Genomic DNA, 17,416 nt, shown 5'->3' with positions numbered 1-17,416 from the left:
ATGGATTCTTACATGCTGTAGACATGATCTTATTAACGCTAAGACTTGCCTAATATGCAGGGACAACAAAGCCTAGCAGAAAACTGTCGACATGAAAAATTCTGTCTGTAATATTCAAGTTGGCATGTCACATATTTCCATAAATCTGTCAAGAGAAGCAAAATGTCACACCTACACCGCACACTGCAATTATCAAAGTCTAGAATCAAAGATATTGGCTGTTTCTCAATTCCAAGAACGCAGAGAACGGACTTGTGTTCTCGTGGAGACCGGTCTTGCCAAGCTTCCTTGGAAGAACGAACTCGGAACCGGCCGCAATGACTTCTGGGACACCAGGCGAGTACTAGCTCAAGTCTGCATTCGATGCATCCTCGGTATCAAGAACACATCCGGGTTCTTTCATGCGTCCTCTGTACTTGCGTTCTTGAGAATTGGGTCTGAACTTCGACGGTTAATGATGACGTAAAATGAGAACACAAGGACGCAAGATCGCTGAAGAACGCATATTGAGAAACACCTATTGTCTTGGGTCATATCTACTCTCTCTCTGTGTGTGTGTGTGTGTGTGTGTGTGTGTGTGTGTGTGTGTGTGTGTGTGTGTTTATTTGACTAAAGTTGTGAATGCCACTTTTTTTTTTTTCAACCTCACTAGTATAGTGAAACGAGCACATTTGAAGAGGTTTTCACAAACTAAAGTGCTCTTAAATTATTCAAACCTTTGCTTTAAATGTACAGATTCTTACTGATATGTTTAGAAAATATAATATATAACTCTGAAAAAAAACATGCGTCTGTGATGTGTTTGTACATATATACATACATACATACATACATACATACATAATTTGTCCTCAGAAATGAGTTGATCAGACAAATCATTAGGAGAAAAATGCAAAAAGTATTTAGGTGTAGGGTTAAGCTTTGGGTTAATCTGTAGAGTCATTATAGTAAACTAGTTAAGTTTTTTATGCTTATGAAGTAAGTCTCACACTCACCAAGGCTGCATTTATTTGATCAACAATATAGTAATAGCAGTAATATTGTGAAATATTACTACAATTACAACAAATAACTTTTTTTCCTTAAAATATTATTTATTCCTGTGATAGAAAAGCTGAGTTGCTCCAGTCTTCAGAATATGCTGATTTGGTGCTCAAGAAACATTTTCTATTATTATCAATGTTGAAAACAATTGTGCTGCTTAATATTTTTGTAATAATAGATTTTTTTCCGGATTATTTGACAATAGACAATATTTATTTGAAATAGAAATATTTTGTATATATTACTTTCACCAATTCAATGCATCCTTGTTGAATAAAAGTATTCATTTCTTAAAAATGAAGTGTGCAATTAGCTTAATTTAAAAGTAGATATAATAGAAGTATATGGCATGTCTGCATGTGTGTGTGATGTGATGTGTGTGTTTGTGTACACAAGAACAAGCAATCAGCTGATAGGAGATGCTTGGAAAATAGAAGAGGAGGACAACAGTGTTTAGACTCCAACCATGTTCAGCAACCTGATATGAGCCAAGCTAATGAAGAACTACAGATCCCCATTTGAGAGACTGTGGAACAAATGAACAGACAGACAGACAGTCATTGCATCACTGTGGTTACTTTCTCCTCACCTGTTTGATGCACAGCAGCCTGTCATTGGTCTGCTGTATGTGCCTGTCCATCGAAGGAATCGAGTTCATCTTGACTGCTGCCTCTTTCTCTCTACCTGGAAGCCATTAAAGTTCTTCTCTCTGAAAAATGGACAGACAAAGAGAGGAGTGTGTCAGGCTGAGAGAAAAACGGGAGAGCACTTCAGCGCAAATCTGTGATCTCCTCACACGCTCAACAAGGCCCTGAAAGACACTGAGTGCTCAGATGACATTTCAGTAGTGGCTGAGGAGGAGCCGTCCCATCCATATTTCATGTTGACGTTGTAACTTTGACACTCCTCTCAGTTTCTTACAAGTAAAGCGCAACCGTGATCTTCATAAATCGCCAGTAACAGCACAACTCAGTAAGGATGGAGCAGAAGAAGTGTGAGTATGTGTGCTGAATGGAAGTGTGCGTACACTCCAATCAGACCTCTACAAATGCCTGAACCCCATCATTACACGCTGCTAAAGGTATCAGGCCTTACATTCAAGGTTATCAATTTAGCCGTGGCGGGCTGATTTACAGTTGCGTTTGCGTTCGCTGGCAAATAAACACGAGGCCCAGCGCTGTAACTCACCGCGCCGACACGCGGAAGGATTAATTGGTGAGGAACGGGAATGTCGGGACTTCATCTCTCATCTGACCACTTTACTGCCATCACTCTTAAAATTCCAAGGCACTAATGTGAAGGAGAAAAAAAACCCAGGCAGACAGCAAAATTCCCCCACCACCCACTGCAGCGGTCTGATAAAGCGCTCTTCAAATATCTCGGCTCTGTGCGTGACAGGACGGGGAGAATCTCCCGCTCTCAGGAGGGTTAGATGGTGCCCTATATATGTTAAAGCAGTCAGTGCATTTCAGGAAGTGATGTCGGGACAGGTATTAAGAGTGCTTTCTTAAGCCCACATGAAATGTATAAGCATGTAAGTCACGGATGAGACGGCATGCCTGGTACATGCATAACAGAAGTGTGCTGAACCCACAACGTCAGATTCAGACAACAGCACAGCATGCTCCAATTTTAGCCTAAATCACCACTAAATGTGCACCTGACTGCAATCACTTCAGAATAATAATAATAATAATAATAATTATAATTATTATTATTATTATTATTATTAATAATCAGTATTTTGTTTACCAGTAAAAAAAAAAAAATCACTCTCCTGAGAAGAAAAATGGTGTTCTCTGGGAACAATAAGACTTGTAAGCAAACCAATTTTTTTCAAAGCATAAACACTACATTTTGTTACAGTTCACTACCGTAGAAAAGGTTGGGGTCTGTAAGATGTGCATTTATTTGAAATTTGCATTATCATATTTGCATTTATCTAAATAGGCTAGTAGATAATGCTATGATATATAATAGATATATAATTATATTATATGACATAATAATAAAAGTAATAATAATAATAATATTAGTAGTAGTATTAATCTATATTTTATATATTATAATAATATTTTGATAAACTGAATGCATCCTTTCTGAATCTTACTGACCCAAACTGAATTATATATATATAGTTTTATTATACTTTATTATTATACTCTCTCTCTCTCTCTCTCTCTCTCTCTCTCTCTCTCTCTCTCTCTCTCTCTATATATATATATATATATATATATATATATTCTCTCTAGAAAAGTCATATATTATGAAATTCTTCTTCTAAATTAAATATAATTAAATTATATTTAGATTTTTTTTTTTTTTTTTGGAAAAATATGGATAAGAATTTTTCTTGTTTTGTTGTTTTTGTCACTTGAATGCAGTGTAAATTGCTCTGGATATAAGGGAGTATTCTTTTGGCAAAGAGTAAATGTAATGCTAATTTGCTCTGTAATGTAATGTAATGTAATGCTAAAAATGCTCTGACAGGATTTGGGTCGGTGTGTCTGCAGTGACATCAAAGGCCAGCAGGTGTCTCTCTCTCTCTCACACACACACACTGCAGCCCTGCCACCCTGACCATCAGCACCACCACAAATAACTGCTGAGTGTTCCTTTAAGCCTTTACAAGCGCTACAAATCCTCTGCTCCAACCCACTAACAGAGAACGCTCAAACCAGAGGCTCGCCTGTCTGACCTTGTGGCTATTGATTAACTATTTCCCTCCTTACCCCGCTGTCACTCTCACCTCCAGACACGAGCAGTGAGAGGAAGAATGCTCTCACTCTCCTCCTCCTCCTCTTTCGTGAGACGGCTTTTGTTTGGTGTGCAAACTCTAAGAGGCTTCAAGAGGGTGATGATGACATGAAAACATCATTACAGTGCGCTGCTGAACATCCTGATCTATGACGTCAGAGAGCCGTAAAGCAGAGCCTAGAGTCCAAAACTCCACACAGCTTGATCACGCATCCCTCTCTCTCTCTCTCTCTCTCTCTGTCACTCTCTCACCCCTCAGGCAATGAAGGCTGGAAAAACACCAGTTATATAACACACCAACTACCTCAATGAAAACAAACTCTTGTTCTCATTATTCAAAGAGAAGCAGAAGCTAGCCATGGACTCACTCCAAACAGAAAGTTTACAGTCAGATACTTGGCCATGATGGTAGCATTTCACAATATTTCACTCAAATCACATATCCTTTTATATAATATTATACTTTATACTTAAAATGCAGAACAAAAGAATGAAAATGTAATGTATTTTTTTTTTAATATTAAGGTTATTCATTAAAACATTACTTAAAAAAAAGAAGAAAAATGAATTAATTTGACCAGCATTAATAACATAGTAAAAAAAACTTGGTGAAACCAATAATTAACAAATATCGGTTTTATAAAATCACAATATTTTGTGGAATTCACACTGTCAAATCATTAGGAAGTAAAACAGCAGGGTAGAGACTGAGCCTAAATATCTAAAAACAGGATAAATCATATCGGATGAACGAGACTAGACAAAATTCTTACTGTCAGAACAAAAACAAAAGCAAGGAAGTGAAGTACAAAAAACACGTTGTTTTTAATCTTCAGAAAGGTGGGGTCAGACTCAGAAAGAGGGCTGAGAGAGAGAGAGAGAGAGACAGAGAAAGACAGAGAGAGAGGACTTATTTTGTGCAGGGAAAATTATCTCTTCATAATCAGACAAGCACCGCATGAGTGATTTTTGCATTTCCACTCATGCTTGACTCCCTTTTTCAAAAGGTAGCTCTCTATAAATACCATCAGTAACTCTCTTGGGTTAAGGACTGGGATTGAGAGACTGATACCAGCCCGGAACTCGATTCAAGAAAAAGGCCAAGCTTAAAAGACGGATCATAATTACAGCTCACGCTCTGATCCGACCAAGAGATCTTCTCAAAGCAACTCAACTCACTCACGTAGTGTAAACCTCTCATTCGCCACTTTAACGCACGCAGAACAATAGTTCTACATAACCAGAAATTAAACTCAATCAGCATCATTTCTTTTCAATCTTATTCTGGCCAAGTGCTGCCCACTTAGGCGGGAAAGATCAGTCTGACTGACAAGTAGAATGAACAATCATAACTGATCGTAATTTTACATGCCATTAATAAGGACAGTTCAACCAAAAGTACAATCTCTGCCATTTCCAAGTGTATATTTTGAAAAATATTGGTAAGCAAAGAAAGTTGGTGACCACTGATTTCCATTGTATAGACTTTTTTTTTTTTTTATATATATATATATATATATATATATATATATCTTATTTTATGTTCCATAGAAGAATATGGAATACATACTTCTGCAAACCAAGTTTACTTTTTTCTAAGCGACTCAAACACAACTTTTGGATTTTTGAATATTTCCCATTTGATTTCACTGACCTGTCAAACTAATCCAGTGATTAGTTCTCCATCAAAATGGTTTATAAACCTCATCTTCATTTGTGAACTGGTGAACTCTTGATTTCAGGGCATTGCATAGCACTAGCCAATCAGATTGGAACTGGTGCTTTCAGCCAGGTCTTGTGCACAGTACGCCTCAGACGGTCAAGTGCATGGGCAGTAATATATGAGACTGGCAGGACCGGTTTGCTTTCAGCTTGGCTGATCAGAGTGCAGTCATACTAAAGATCAGACCAGACCGCCTGCAGAGAAGAGACAGAGGGAAGTGTCTCAGCACCTGTTGGTGTGACCGCCGTAGCTGAGTAACAGAGAGGCATGGGTCCACGGCAGGGGGACCTGCGTTTGCTTCAATCCATCGCCACAAACTAACCTTAAGCCACAAATAGTGCTGCCAAAAAGTATTTGGACACTTACATTAATGTTTGGGGTCAGTCAGTGTGTTATTTTGTTTTCAAAAGAAGTCTCTTAAGCTCACCAACGCTGCATTTTTTTGATAAAAAATACAGTAAAAACTGAAATATTGTGAAAAATTGGTTACAATTCAAAGTAACTGTTTTCCATTTGAATACATTTTAAAATGTAATTTATTCCTCTGATGGCAAAGCTGAATTTTCAGCATAATTACTCCAGTATTCAGTGTCACATGATCCTTCAGAAAATATTTCTAATGTTGATTTGGTGTTCAAGAAACATTTCTTATTATCATCAATGTTGAAAACATCTAAACTTTTTTGTTGGTATTTTCAGGATTCTTTGATGAACAAAACAGCATTTATTTAAAATAGAAATCTTTTGTAACATTCTAAATGTCTATTTTATGTATTCTTGCTGAATAAATACATCAATTAAAATAAAAGTCTTACTGAACCCAAACTTTATTTTACGTTATTGCATGTTTGAATAACAAAATTTAAAACCAAATTGCATTGGCTCTTAACTAACACTATTCTCATAAACATAGGCAGCATCTTTTGGATTAAACCAATAAAATCTATTTTTAGCCAATTAACTATCATGAAAAGTGTGCTTGTGTTGCTTGTCTTCAAAATAAAATAATATTTTGTTTTCTAAAGCAATAATCTTAATATATTTTTTAAGTGTAACACAATTTTTAGGCCCACTGTGTATTCAAAAGTACACAAACTCAAACTTTCACATAATTGTTTTGCCAGTCGACTAATTGAAAAACCTTCTATGAAGACGGAACTCAAAAACTGTGTGAAATATGCAAATAGTGAAAGCTAAGCAAGCGCATGAGCGTACAGCTCTTGCACTGAAGCCGTTTTCGGCGTGTGTGGCGAGGAGCGGCGAGCCTGACAGTGGCCCCTGCAGACAGCACAAGGCAGCATTTGTTGTGTGAGTCCAGAAAGGCAGCGTAAAGGCTCTCCACTGCTCTCTATTGTCCTGACCTAAAATGTGCCGTAATCTCCCGAGCAGTCTCTCTAGCACCATATGTGTGTGTGTGTGCTGGCCTCCTCCTGCCCCCATCTCTCCTTTTTTCCCTCTCTTTCTCCCCCATTCTCTCCAGCCACTCAATCCACCCCTCCTCCCTCTCTCTCTCTCTCCAGAACCCGGGCAGCGCGCTCCTTTAACAGGCTGGGGAATGGATTCATTTCATCTAATGTGGTTTGGTCTGAAGCAGAGCCACTCACCCTGAGCAAGAGGCTCCCCACTGCAGTCATGTGTTTTCATACAAGCCAATCAACACGGCCGCACCGGCACACCATCTTCCCCCACCGCCGCCCTCCCTCCCTCTCTCTCTCTCTTCCTCTCACGCTCTCTATTTATTTCTTTCACTCACTCTACCTTCCTCTTACTCTCAAACTGACTCCCCCTTTCCGCTTTCCCCCCCTCCCTTTCTGCCACCCCCTCCTTTTCTTCTTTACTCTTTACATCTGCCTGAGGCTTTCTGTTTCATTCTGGTCACAAGGCACTTAGCTACTGACTCGAGTCTGCTTTTCTGTCCCTTCACCTCTCTCCTCACCTCATTCTCCACGATATCACCGTCCCCATCCTTCCTGCTCGCTTTAATTTGTCTTTTCTGTTCCTCTTTCTATACCTGTCTCTCTCTCTCTCTCTCTCTCTCTCTCTCTCTCTCTCTCTTATTTGTTCGGAGCTCAGATCTGGAACAGAGGGTTGGTGTGGCCCATCTGTGAGCTGATCAGAGAGGGGAGGGCATATGTACAGACAGACCGCCCCCATCACAAACTGCCCTGAACTAACTCTATAGTGGTCAACCATTAAGGGGGTTTCAATATAATGCTGATATACATGTGATGCTAGCCAATACAATCTATCTATTTATTTTATTTTATCAAAGCAAATTATATAAACATAAATGCAACAATTAAGCAAACAACTTTTTTAAAGTTATACAATATGCACATAAGTTATAAAAAATTACATAGCCTAGTTACTTCAAATTTGTGAATATTTAATTTCAAATTTATGGTTGATATGCAGCTAATATGTGACTTGCCATTTTATAAATATGTCTATTTTTTCTACGCGACAAGACAAAAATTATATATAAATTATAAAATTATAGCCTATATTATTGTACTTATATAAGTTAGTACTTTTTTTGCTGTAATGTTTAAATATGTCAATGACAAATAATAGTATTAATATAATATTAATATATTTTCACATATGCAACGCCACACAAATGCCAAATATATATAAATATATATAAAACATACACAAACACAAACACAGTGTTTAATATTTAGTACAAATTTTTCCCCATCATTTTTTGTCAAATTTAGTCCCGTAATTTTGTCAATGGGCAATACTATTTTTATTCAAAAGATGTTAAAAGTATAAAGCGGTGCAAAATATACATAGCTAAATATAATGTTAAAAGCATAAACAAAAACAAATCATTTTAAAATGATACAATTATTACATTAACACAATAGATATCAGCAACATTAAGACTTATAGGCTATACCTGTATATAAGCATGCTTGGAACATTGCTCAGTCAATCAAAATTGAGGACTAGAACTAACTGTTGCATAATCCGGGACATATCATTGTGCACTGTATACTTTTCTCCAAGAATGGAGAAAATGGAACTAACCGATATTATCTGTATAACCACTCGTATTATCATGAATGCTCGCATCTGAAAATGTTTAACACTGATTCTTCATGCGCTGTATTTCTTCACATCTCTGTAGAAGCGTAACGACCTCAGTCGGTTTGACCTTGCCCTTGAGTAGGTGAACGAAAAGCACATCACTAACAGAGGGCGAGTATTGCCTCCCTGAAAATAATGTCAACCCAGCGTTTCCTGTGTGAAGGGAGCAAAATGGATCCTGGCCTCATACTGAGCTGCTGCTGGGCCGCTGCACAGATAATATCCACTTTAATTTCTCACCTGAGGGGAAGTTCTCACGAGGGAGCTGCTGACGCCAGGTTAGGGATGTGACAGCCATTTTTCATCAGCTCACCGCATGATGCCAACACAAAATAACCTTTTTCTACAAATCCGGGGTCAGTTTTTATATTGTGTTTCAGTGTGATTTAATCACTAAACCTTCTTTCCACAGTGTTCATTTAGAACCTCACTACACAGAAACAATTACGACATGACTCTTTCAAGTCAATTAATTACCCAATATAGAGAGAGTGATGAAGAAAATAAACTCTTTTACACTGGCAACTATCCCTGCGGCTTGTGCACTTCCCAAAACGGGCAGCCAGTTTTGAAATTGTCCGCAGCTGTTTAACCATTTGATATTTGAGAGCGTTTGGCGTCTATAAATATTGAACAGCAGTACGGTGCCAGGGGTCTCTACAATGGCAGGTATGTGTCACCAGATACCCCAGGACAATCCCGTCATGCCATGAATACGTTGGGGGAAACAGAGACAGTGTTTCTAGGGCGATTTGTGAACTCACTCTCCCTTCTGCTCTCATTCCTCAGTGTCTGCTCACTTCAGCTCTGATTCACTGCGCAGGGCAAGACCAGAGCTGTGAAAAACTCCAGCTATCTCAGATAAGAGCTCCGTGGGTCTGTGTGGCGCTCGGCCCGTCCAACTCCAGACGGCAACAAATCACTGTGCGCGTAAATCACGATTTAACCCTTCGCTCTTATCAACAAACTGCCCAGGATTGCCAATCATGGCTGTTGGTGTGTGCATCTTTGTGAGGCTGAGCAAAAGCATGACCAGCATTCCAAACAATATTCTCTCACCCTCCTTTGGCTCATCCTGAGATTCTCTCATTTGTCAGAGTCCGGCAACTGCCAGACCTGGACAGCGCTGTGTAAATAAACCAGGAAGTGCCTCCATCTCACAGTGGGTTAGAGTGGCTGGAGCAGTAAACCCGCTCAAGTAGGACTGCTTCTGTTACGTTCCTTTGCTTCCTCTTGCATTATATGATGAATATAAAACAGTGGTTCTTAAACCTTTCAGGTAGTGGACTATGTCAGTAAAACAATAATTGTGGACCAACCAACTAACAAACCAAATGAGGGGAAATCACCAACTAACTCAAAACAACTTCCTAAACTTTTAACTAATGTACATCACAGGAAATGGTAGTCCATAATTTTGCCAAAATGCTGATTTGCTCTTATTTCACTGAAAATAACTTGACCGGTAAATCACAAATCAAAATCACAAGGTTATTTGAATAAACCTTCATACTCAGTTAATTCATTTTAATGATTATTTTTCTTTTTAGAAATGACTGCTATTTAGCAAGAATACATTAAATTGATCAAAGTAAAGAATAAAGATGACAGTAAATACTTTTATATTATTACAAAAAAAATCAAATACAACAGTACTTTAAAAAAAAACAACTTTGTATTAATCAAAGAACCCTGATGTTTAAAAAAAAAAAGGCATAAAAATATTAAGCAGCACAACTGTTTTCAACATTGATGATAATAAGAAATGTTTCTTGAGCATCAAATCAGCATATTAGAATGATTTCTGAAGGATCACGTGACGGACTGAAGTAATGATGCTAAAAACTTAGCTGTGAATTGTCTGTTTGATCAAATAAATGCAGCACTTATTGAGAATAGGATACTTTCAATAACTTAGTTCAGTGTTGGTGGGTTTTGTCTTCTAATTGTTATAAAAAATAAATAAAAAATAAATTGTAATTATAAAATAATTGACGAAAAGCACTAACATTGATTCAACTGAATTATTAATTTCCCATTAAATTTTTCTCAATAAACTAAAGGATAATAATAAAGGATCATATAAAGCAAATCGAAATACACTGTAGTTTTAGATTTGTTTCTGTTTATTTTCATTACCATTACTCCAGGCTCTGGTTATGAAAGGATGGTCAGGTCTTCAAAAATCAGGTCACAGTGAGACACATGATTGTGAATCTTATGTGCTGTTCCCATCTAAAAATAGCCCCTAATGCACATCAAGGCGAGGAAGCTACTGAGCATCTCTCAGAGCATAAAAGACGCCTTCACATGGATTCAGAAGTTGTGTGAGGTGAATGCCTGTCATGTGAGAGCTACAAAGATTTCATACGTTTACATATCATTTTACTTCTTTAAAAAGAGAGAATTTCAGACTTGGCTGTAATATGAAAACTTTAGAAGTTTACTACACCAATTTATTATTTCTGTGGTATCATTGAAAGAAAATGCAGTCTTTCATAAGGATGTATAAATTCTGAGATTTCTAATTTAGGGTGACAGCAGAAAGGAGGAATTCCAGGCCAGGCTTTTTAGAACAAGAAAAAAGAGAGAGTAATTTATGTTCCAGCACTGTTGGTAAAAGTGTATGGCTGTATTTCAGGCTGAGGGGAAGAGAGCTCTGGCTCTGTCAGAGCTCAGCAGAACAAAACATTGGGTTTGTGGACCATGAGTGAGGAGTAGAGCTGACAGGCCGGTGTAAACCGAACCCTACAGGCAGCAGACCAGCTTGGCTGTTGCTGGACACCTCAGGGATCCTACTGCTGAATAGGTAAGCTGAGAAATTCCACGGCTTTCTGTTTCAGGCCTGCCCTAAAAGTGCTGAAACATCAGCAACTGTAGTCTACCGCTGGGCTCTGAGCTCTATCACTCACTCACTGAAGGACAGGAGCTCTCTCTCCCATGTCAGAAGATCCAAAAACAATATAATTTGTACAAATTTCTAATGCCAATAGCTACAGGGAAGGGTGATCATTTTATTAATCTTACTTATGTTTCATTAATGTACAAACTCTGTCTTGTATATTTAAAAAAAAAAGAAGCAAATGAGACTACTGTTATTATCAATGTTGAAAACAATGTTGTGCTGCTGAATATTTTTGCGGAAACCGTGATGACTTTTTCAGCATATTTTAATCAATAGAAGAAGAAAAAAAACAGCATTTAAATAGAAATCTTTTGTAACATTTAAATGTCTTTACTGTCACTTTTGATCAATTTTATGCATCTTTAAAAGGGTTTTAAAAAATTTGTCGTCAGAAAATAACTATTAAAGCGTTAGTTCAACCAAAATTAAAATTATTTCATTAATTACTTTTGATGCCTTTACTATACCTTTCTGGAGCTTGAAAGTGGTAGTTGCATAGACTGTCAATGGAGGGACAGAAAGCACTCAGATTGCATTAAAAAGATCATAATTTATGTTCCAAAGTTGAACGAATGTCTTACGGGTTTTGGAACGACATGAGGGTGAGTAACTAATGACAGAATATTTATTTTTGGGTGAATTAACCATAATTTGATGAGGGTTGAACAGCGGTGCTATATCACTTATGTTAGTAAATTTGCATCCAAACGAAAAGTGATCACAAAAAAGCACATTATGTAAAAGATGTTGCCCTGATTTATACAGCAAGATAACGGATGCAAATAAATAAATAAAGTGATTAAAATACAGCCACACGCTTGCATACTGTTCACAACCGAGGCAAACATTTTTCAAAAATCTCCCAACATCCGACCTCCTGCTGTGCCAGAGTTTTCTTATGCTTTATAAGACAAATCTAATTAGTGTGAAACTCCAATTAAATGAAAAGAAATCTATTAGAGGCACACACAAAAAAAAAACCTTCAGGAATAGAACTTGTCAATAGTGTGTAACTCTGCAACTCGGTATTGGTTAAAAAATAATATATGGTGATGAACCTAGCTGAGTGAAAATACAGTGTTTTAATTATCTCACTCTCTAATTAAAGAGACTGATCAATAGCACAGCGTTTATAGCTCATAGCTGCTACACCTGTTTACAAGTGCTTTGTCTGGGGGCTACAGAACTGTACAGCAGGTTAGAAAAGAGGTTTTGCTGTTTGGAAAGCACTCAGATTGCACAGCTAAAAGGATCAATTTGAAATTGATTGACATCAAACTCACAATTAGCACATGATCTTCTGGCTAGGCTGTGTTTGTTTAAGTAGTGGCCAGGCATGTTGGAAAAAAAGCATAGTTGATCAGCAACATAGATCAACCACCCTCAACGAGAAGATCAGCATCATCAACAAATTTTTGAGAACATACTGTAGGACCTTTTAATCTTTTAATGAGGCATATATACACTCACCTAAAGGATTATTAGGAACACCTGTTCAATTTCTCATTAATGCAATTATCTAATCAACCAATCACATGGCAGTTGCTTCAATGCATTTAGGGGTGTGGTCCTGGTCAAGACAATCTCCTGAACTCCAAACTGAATGTCAGAATGGGAAAGAAAGGTGATTTAAGCAATTTTGAGTGTGGCATGGTTGTTGGTGCTAGACGAGCCAGTCTGAAAATGCCTTGTTGATGCTAGAGGTCAGAGGAGAATGGGCCGACTGATTCAAGCTGATAGAAGAGCAACTTTGACTGAAATAACCACTCGTTACAACCGAGGTATGCAGCAAAGCATTTGTGAAGCCACAACACGCACAACCTTGAGGCAGATGGGCTACAACAGCAGAAGACCCCACCGGGTACCACTCATCTCCACTACAAATAGGAAAAAGAGGCTACAATTTGCACGAGCTCACCAAAATTGGACAGTTGAAGACTGGAAAAATGTTGCCTGGTCTGATGAGTCTCGATTTCTGTTGAGACATTCAGATGGTAGAGTCAGAATTTGGCATAAACAGAATGAGAACATGGATCCATCATGCCTTGTTACCACTGTGCAGGCTGGTGGTGGTGGTGTAATGGTGTGGGGGATGTTTTCTTGGCACACTTTAGGCCCCTTAGTGCCAATTGGGCATCGTTTAAATGCCACGGCCTACCTGAGCATTGTTTCTGACCATGTCCATCCCTTTATGACCACCATGTACCCATCCTCTGATGGCTACTTCCAGCAGGATAATGCACCATGTCACAAAGCTCGAATCATTTCAAATTGGTTTCTTGAACATGACAATTGAGTTCACTGTACTAAAATGGCCCCCACAGTCACCAGATCTCAACCCAATAGAGCATCTTTGGGATGTGGTGGAACGGGAGCTTCGTGCCCTGGATGTGCATCCCACAAATCTCTATCAACTGCAAGATGCTATCCTATCAATATGGGCCAACATTTCTAAAGAATGCTTTCAGCACCTTGTTGAATCAATGCCACGTAGAATTAAGGCAGTTCTGAAGGCGAAAGGGGGTCAAACACAGTATTAGTATGGTGTTCCTAATAATCCTTTAGGTGAGTGTGTATATATATATATATATATATATATATATATATATATATATATATATATATATATTTATTTATTTATATTTTCTCTCTACTGCTAACTATTAACACTGCTAAATACATTAAAGATTAGTTCCAACAACAGGCCTCTTTTTCTTCAATTACAAAATGAATCTCCAGTGCTCATGTGGAAGTGGCTTCTGGCAAGGGAGAAATACATAAACAAAACAGGGCTAGAGCGCTTTTGTCATCTGTACATGCCACCGAAGACAGAAACGAGCACGCGGAGGGTGGCGGCAAAGTGTCAGACTTTCACAAAGAAAATCAACTTGTGCAGTGTCGCCTGGAGCACGCAGTCGCACACGCAGTAGGCTAGAATCAATCCGGCCGACTGCAACTCAGCCCCCGTGGATTAAGATTTAAATTGAGGCCCATCTACTCTGTCACTAAAATGGATATTGTATCCTTTATGCAGGAAGTAGGGAATTACGGCATCCTCCTATCCCCCCCTTCACTGCTCTTGACAGATAAGTGGTGCAAGCAAAGCTGCATTGCACAGCCGCCGCTTTTCAAAACCAGCGGTCGTTTTCATCTAAGCACGGGCAAATAAAGCATGGGATGGCCAAGTCTGTGAGGGACGTATGCTCCGCTGTTCCTTTTAAAACCTTGCATGCTGTGAACCGGCTCAAATAAATATCCCCAAAGGCATCCTTCATTCAAACACTCTCCTTCAAACAGCGGTGAGCCAAGAAATAGCGCCATCATGGCACTCAAACTCTGTTTCCGACACGCTCTCTCTCCCATCTTTTCTACTTTCTCCCTACCCCGGTTGCCTCTGTGTGGCCATGTGGTCGGTGTAGCTGAAAGGTCAGTGGTGGGTAATTTGTTTTTAGCTATGCAGACAAGCCTCACAACACACACGGCCAGGTAAACCAATTACACCCTGACATGAATTGCCATGACAAACAGCCTCCGCACACAAGCGCCACGGCCATTAGCGGTCAGGCCACTGTCCTCCCTCTTGGAGAAGAGCACCCGACCCACCTCGGTTAGCTCTTTTTCATTAGATGACCAGGAGATCATTAACCAACACCCACTGTAACCAACTAGACGGTTCATATTTGTTATACAGAGCCATTTAAAGACATCATGAAATCAAAATTTATAAATCTAATTTTCTAATTCTAATTCTCTTCTCTTCTCTGATGACGTGTTCACAGGCGCGAGGCAGGACAATCTATCACTCACATGAGTTCACAGCAATAGCAAACCACAACCATCCAACAATCAAATCAATTCCTGATGGACAAAGTCAAGTCCTGCCTTACATTTGTTCTTTTTTGTGATGCTGTTGCACTCAGGTATACGTCACGTCACGTCAGGGAAGAAACAGCTATCAAAACTTCCGTTTCATGCCGACTTTAAATGAAGCAAGCTGTGAGCTGATTGACACAAATGTTCATGCTAAAATAAACTGTTAAGCCCCGCCCATTTGGCAAGACCTTTATCATTTGGATTCCCAGAATTACAGCCAACAGCTTGAAAAGAACATCCTTTTGGTATTCAAAATATGTGACTAGATAAATACGAGCACAGGATGGATTTGGTCTGGATTTCATGGCATTAGTGATATGAACTGATGCTATTTTTCCTCGTATGATTTTTAATAAAGCTCTACAGCCTTTTTTTTTTTTCGGTCTGTGCATGTGTGTGTGTGTCCGTGTGTGCGCAATGTCTGGTACCACCTCGTGAAAAAAAACAACAGCTTTCTTGGCATTCGTTAAAAATCCTCCAGAGAAAAACTCAAGCTATGCCTGGCAGCCACAGCTTTATGGATGCGAGCAATTTCAGCCGCATGTTTGCAAAACAGCATGTCATCATCGCTGCTGTTAATCAAACACACTCCCTCATCTACCCCCACCGCACACCCGCATACTGTCCTTCTCTCTCATGCTCCGGGGCTGCCATTTGACTCGCGGCTCCTAAGTATCCATGTTAAATCTGTTACCTTGCATCCCGCCACCCCCCGCACACCAATCCTCCTTGAAATTAATTACATGAGTGAGCAGCACTTTTACACTCACTAACTGGCCATTTCTGTAGTCGGCTAGGGAGGGCTCTCCTGTACTCCATTCACTGGCCCTGAAGCAGCCCTCGGCCTCCCCTGCCAGTTACTATGGCAACAATGTTCTTTCAGCACTTGCAAAATAATGAAGACAATGTGTTTTCCATTTAGATTAGTTTTTGGCGCGGCGGTGATACAGAGTGTCCATCTTAGCACCTCTTTCATGGCTGATACGATGCAATAAAAATGGCTCTCCCGGCCTCAAACACAGGTTTACCTTTACTATCGGCCAGATAGCTGGTGTACGATACTGGTGGTTTTTTTCTTCACTTAACACAACTGTTTAATTACTTGCTGAGAGAGTGAAAGATCAAGTCAGTGTGAAGGGAACAAATGAGGAAGACTGTTCACTTCAGCTATTGCAGCTACAGTGATGGGAGAAATATCAAGATTTTTCAGTGAATGAAATGATATGATTAGAAAGAGTCACAAAATAAAACGGAAAAAAAGTATTATTTACTTTTAAAAGGTAAATTGTTAACATGTTAAAATACTTAATATGCAGAATAAACAACAAAGCAATGCTTCAAAAAGTTACACTAAGAAACAATACAATTATCCAATTGCAACTATAAACTATAGCAATCTCACATAAATGTACGTTTCACTTAGTATTTTTTATTTTTGGGCGTTTTTGCCTTTTATTAGGATAGGACAGTAGCTAGAAAGGAAGTGAGGTGGGAGGGAGAGAGAGAGGGTGGACGGGATCTGGAAAGGTCCACGAGCGGGGACTCGAACTCGGGTCTCCCAAAGCACAACGGCGCTACATATCGGCGCACTTGCCCACGAGGCTATTGGCGCCGACCACTTAGTATTTTGGAACTTTTGTTTGCATTTCTAAATAAAACGATACATCCATGAAGGTTTCATTTTCTAACATTTTTTGAGCAAAATATAACTCAGACTTCTCTTTGGTGGCGTATGCTGCTTGCTTAAACCCTGTCCCTTTCTTACAATCGATTGTAAGCTCACATTTAGATCTGCCACCATCCAATCAACAAATAATGGACAGAACCAAGACCCCGCTCTACATTTTTCTTTCGATAATCTGTTTCACTCGGATGTATGTCACAATATGGACTATCTATTGTAACTTCCGCTACATTACAACTTTAAATTAAGAAAAATTACTCTAAGTATTACTTTAAGTACATACAACACAGTTATTGGTTTATTTTGAGTCTGACTTGATTAAAGTAATGATTTG

The 17,416-nt window shown here is 38.8% G+C and overlaps 1 protein-coding gene across 3 annotated transcripts in view; it reads right to left on the bottom strand.

The window, feature by feature from the left end:
* The window catches only part of zmiz1a (zinc finger, MIZ-type containing 1a), a 131,370-nt gene that overhangs the window by 37,892 nt on the left and 76,062 nt on the right, over positions 1-17,416 (bottom strand). For all 3 annotated transcript variants that reach the window (XM_084392261.1, XM_084392262.1, XM_084392259.1), the window contains one exon: positions 1,634-1,753. In XM_084392261.1, coding sequence (XP_084248387.1) covers positions 1,634-1,702 — 69 coding nt within the window. In that variant the 5' untranslated portion in view covers positions 1,703-1,753. The remainder of the gene's footprint in view (positions 1-1,633; positions 1,754-17,416) is intronic.

This window comes from Rutilus rutilus (genome assembly GCF_951802725.1).
Source record: "Rutilus rutilus genome assembly, chromosome: 20".
Lineage (NCBI taxonomy): Eukaryota > Metazoa > Chordata > Actinopteri > Cypriniformes > Leuciscidae > Rutilus > Rutilus rutilus.
This window is presented reverse-complemented; position numbering and strand designations above follow the sequence as displayed.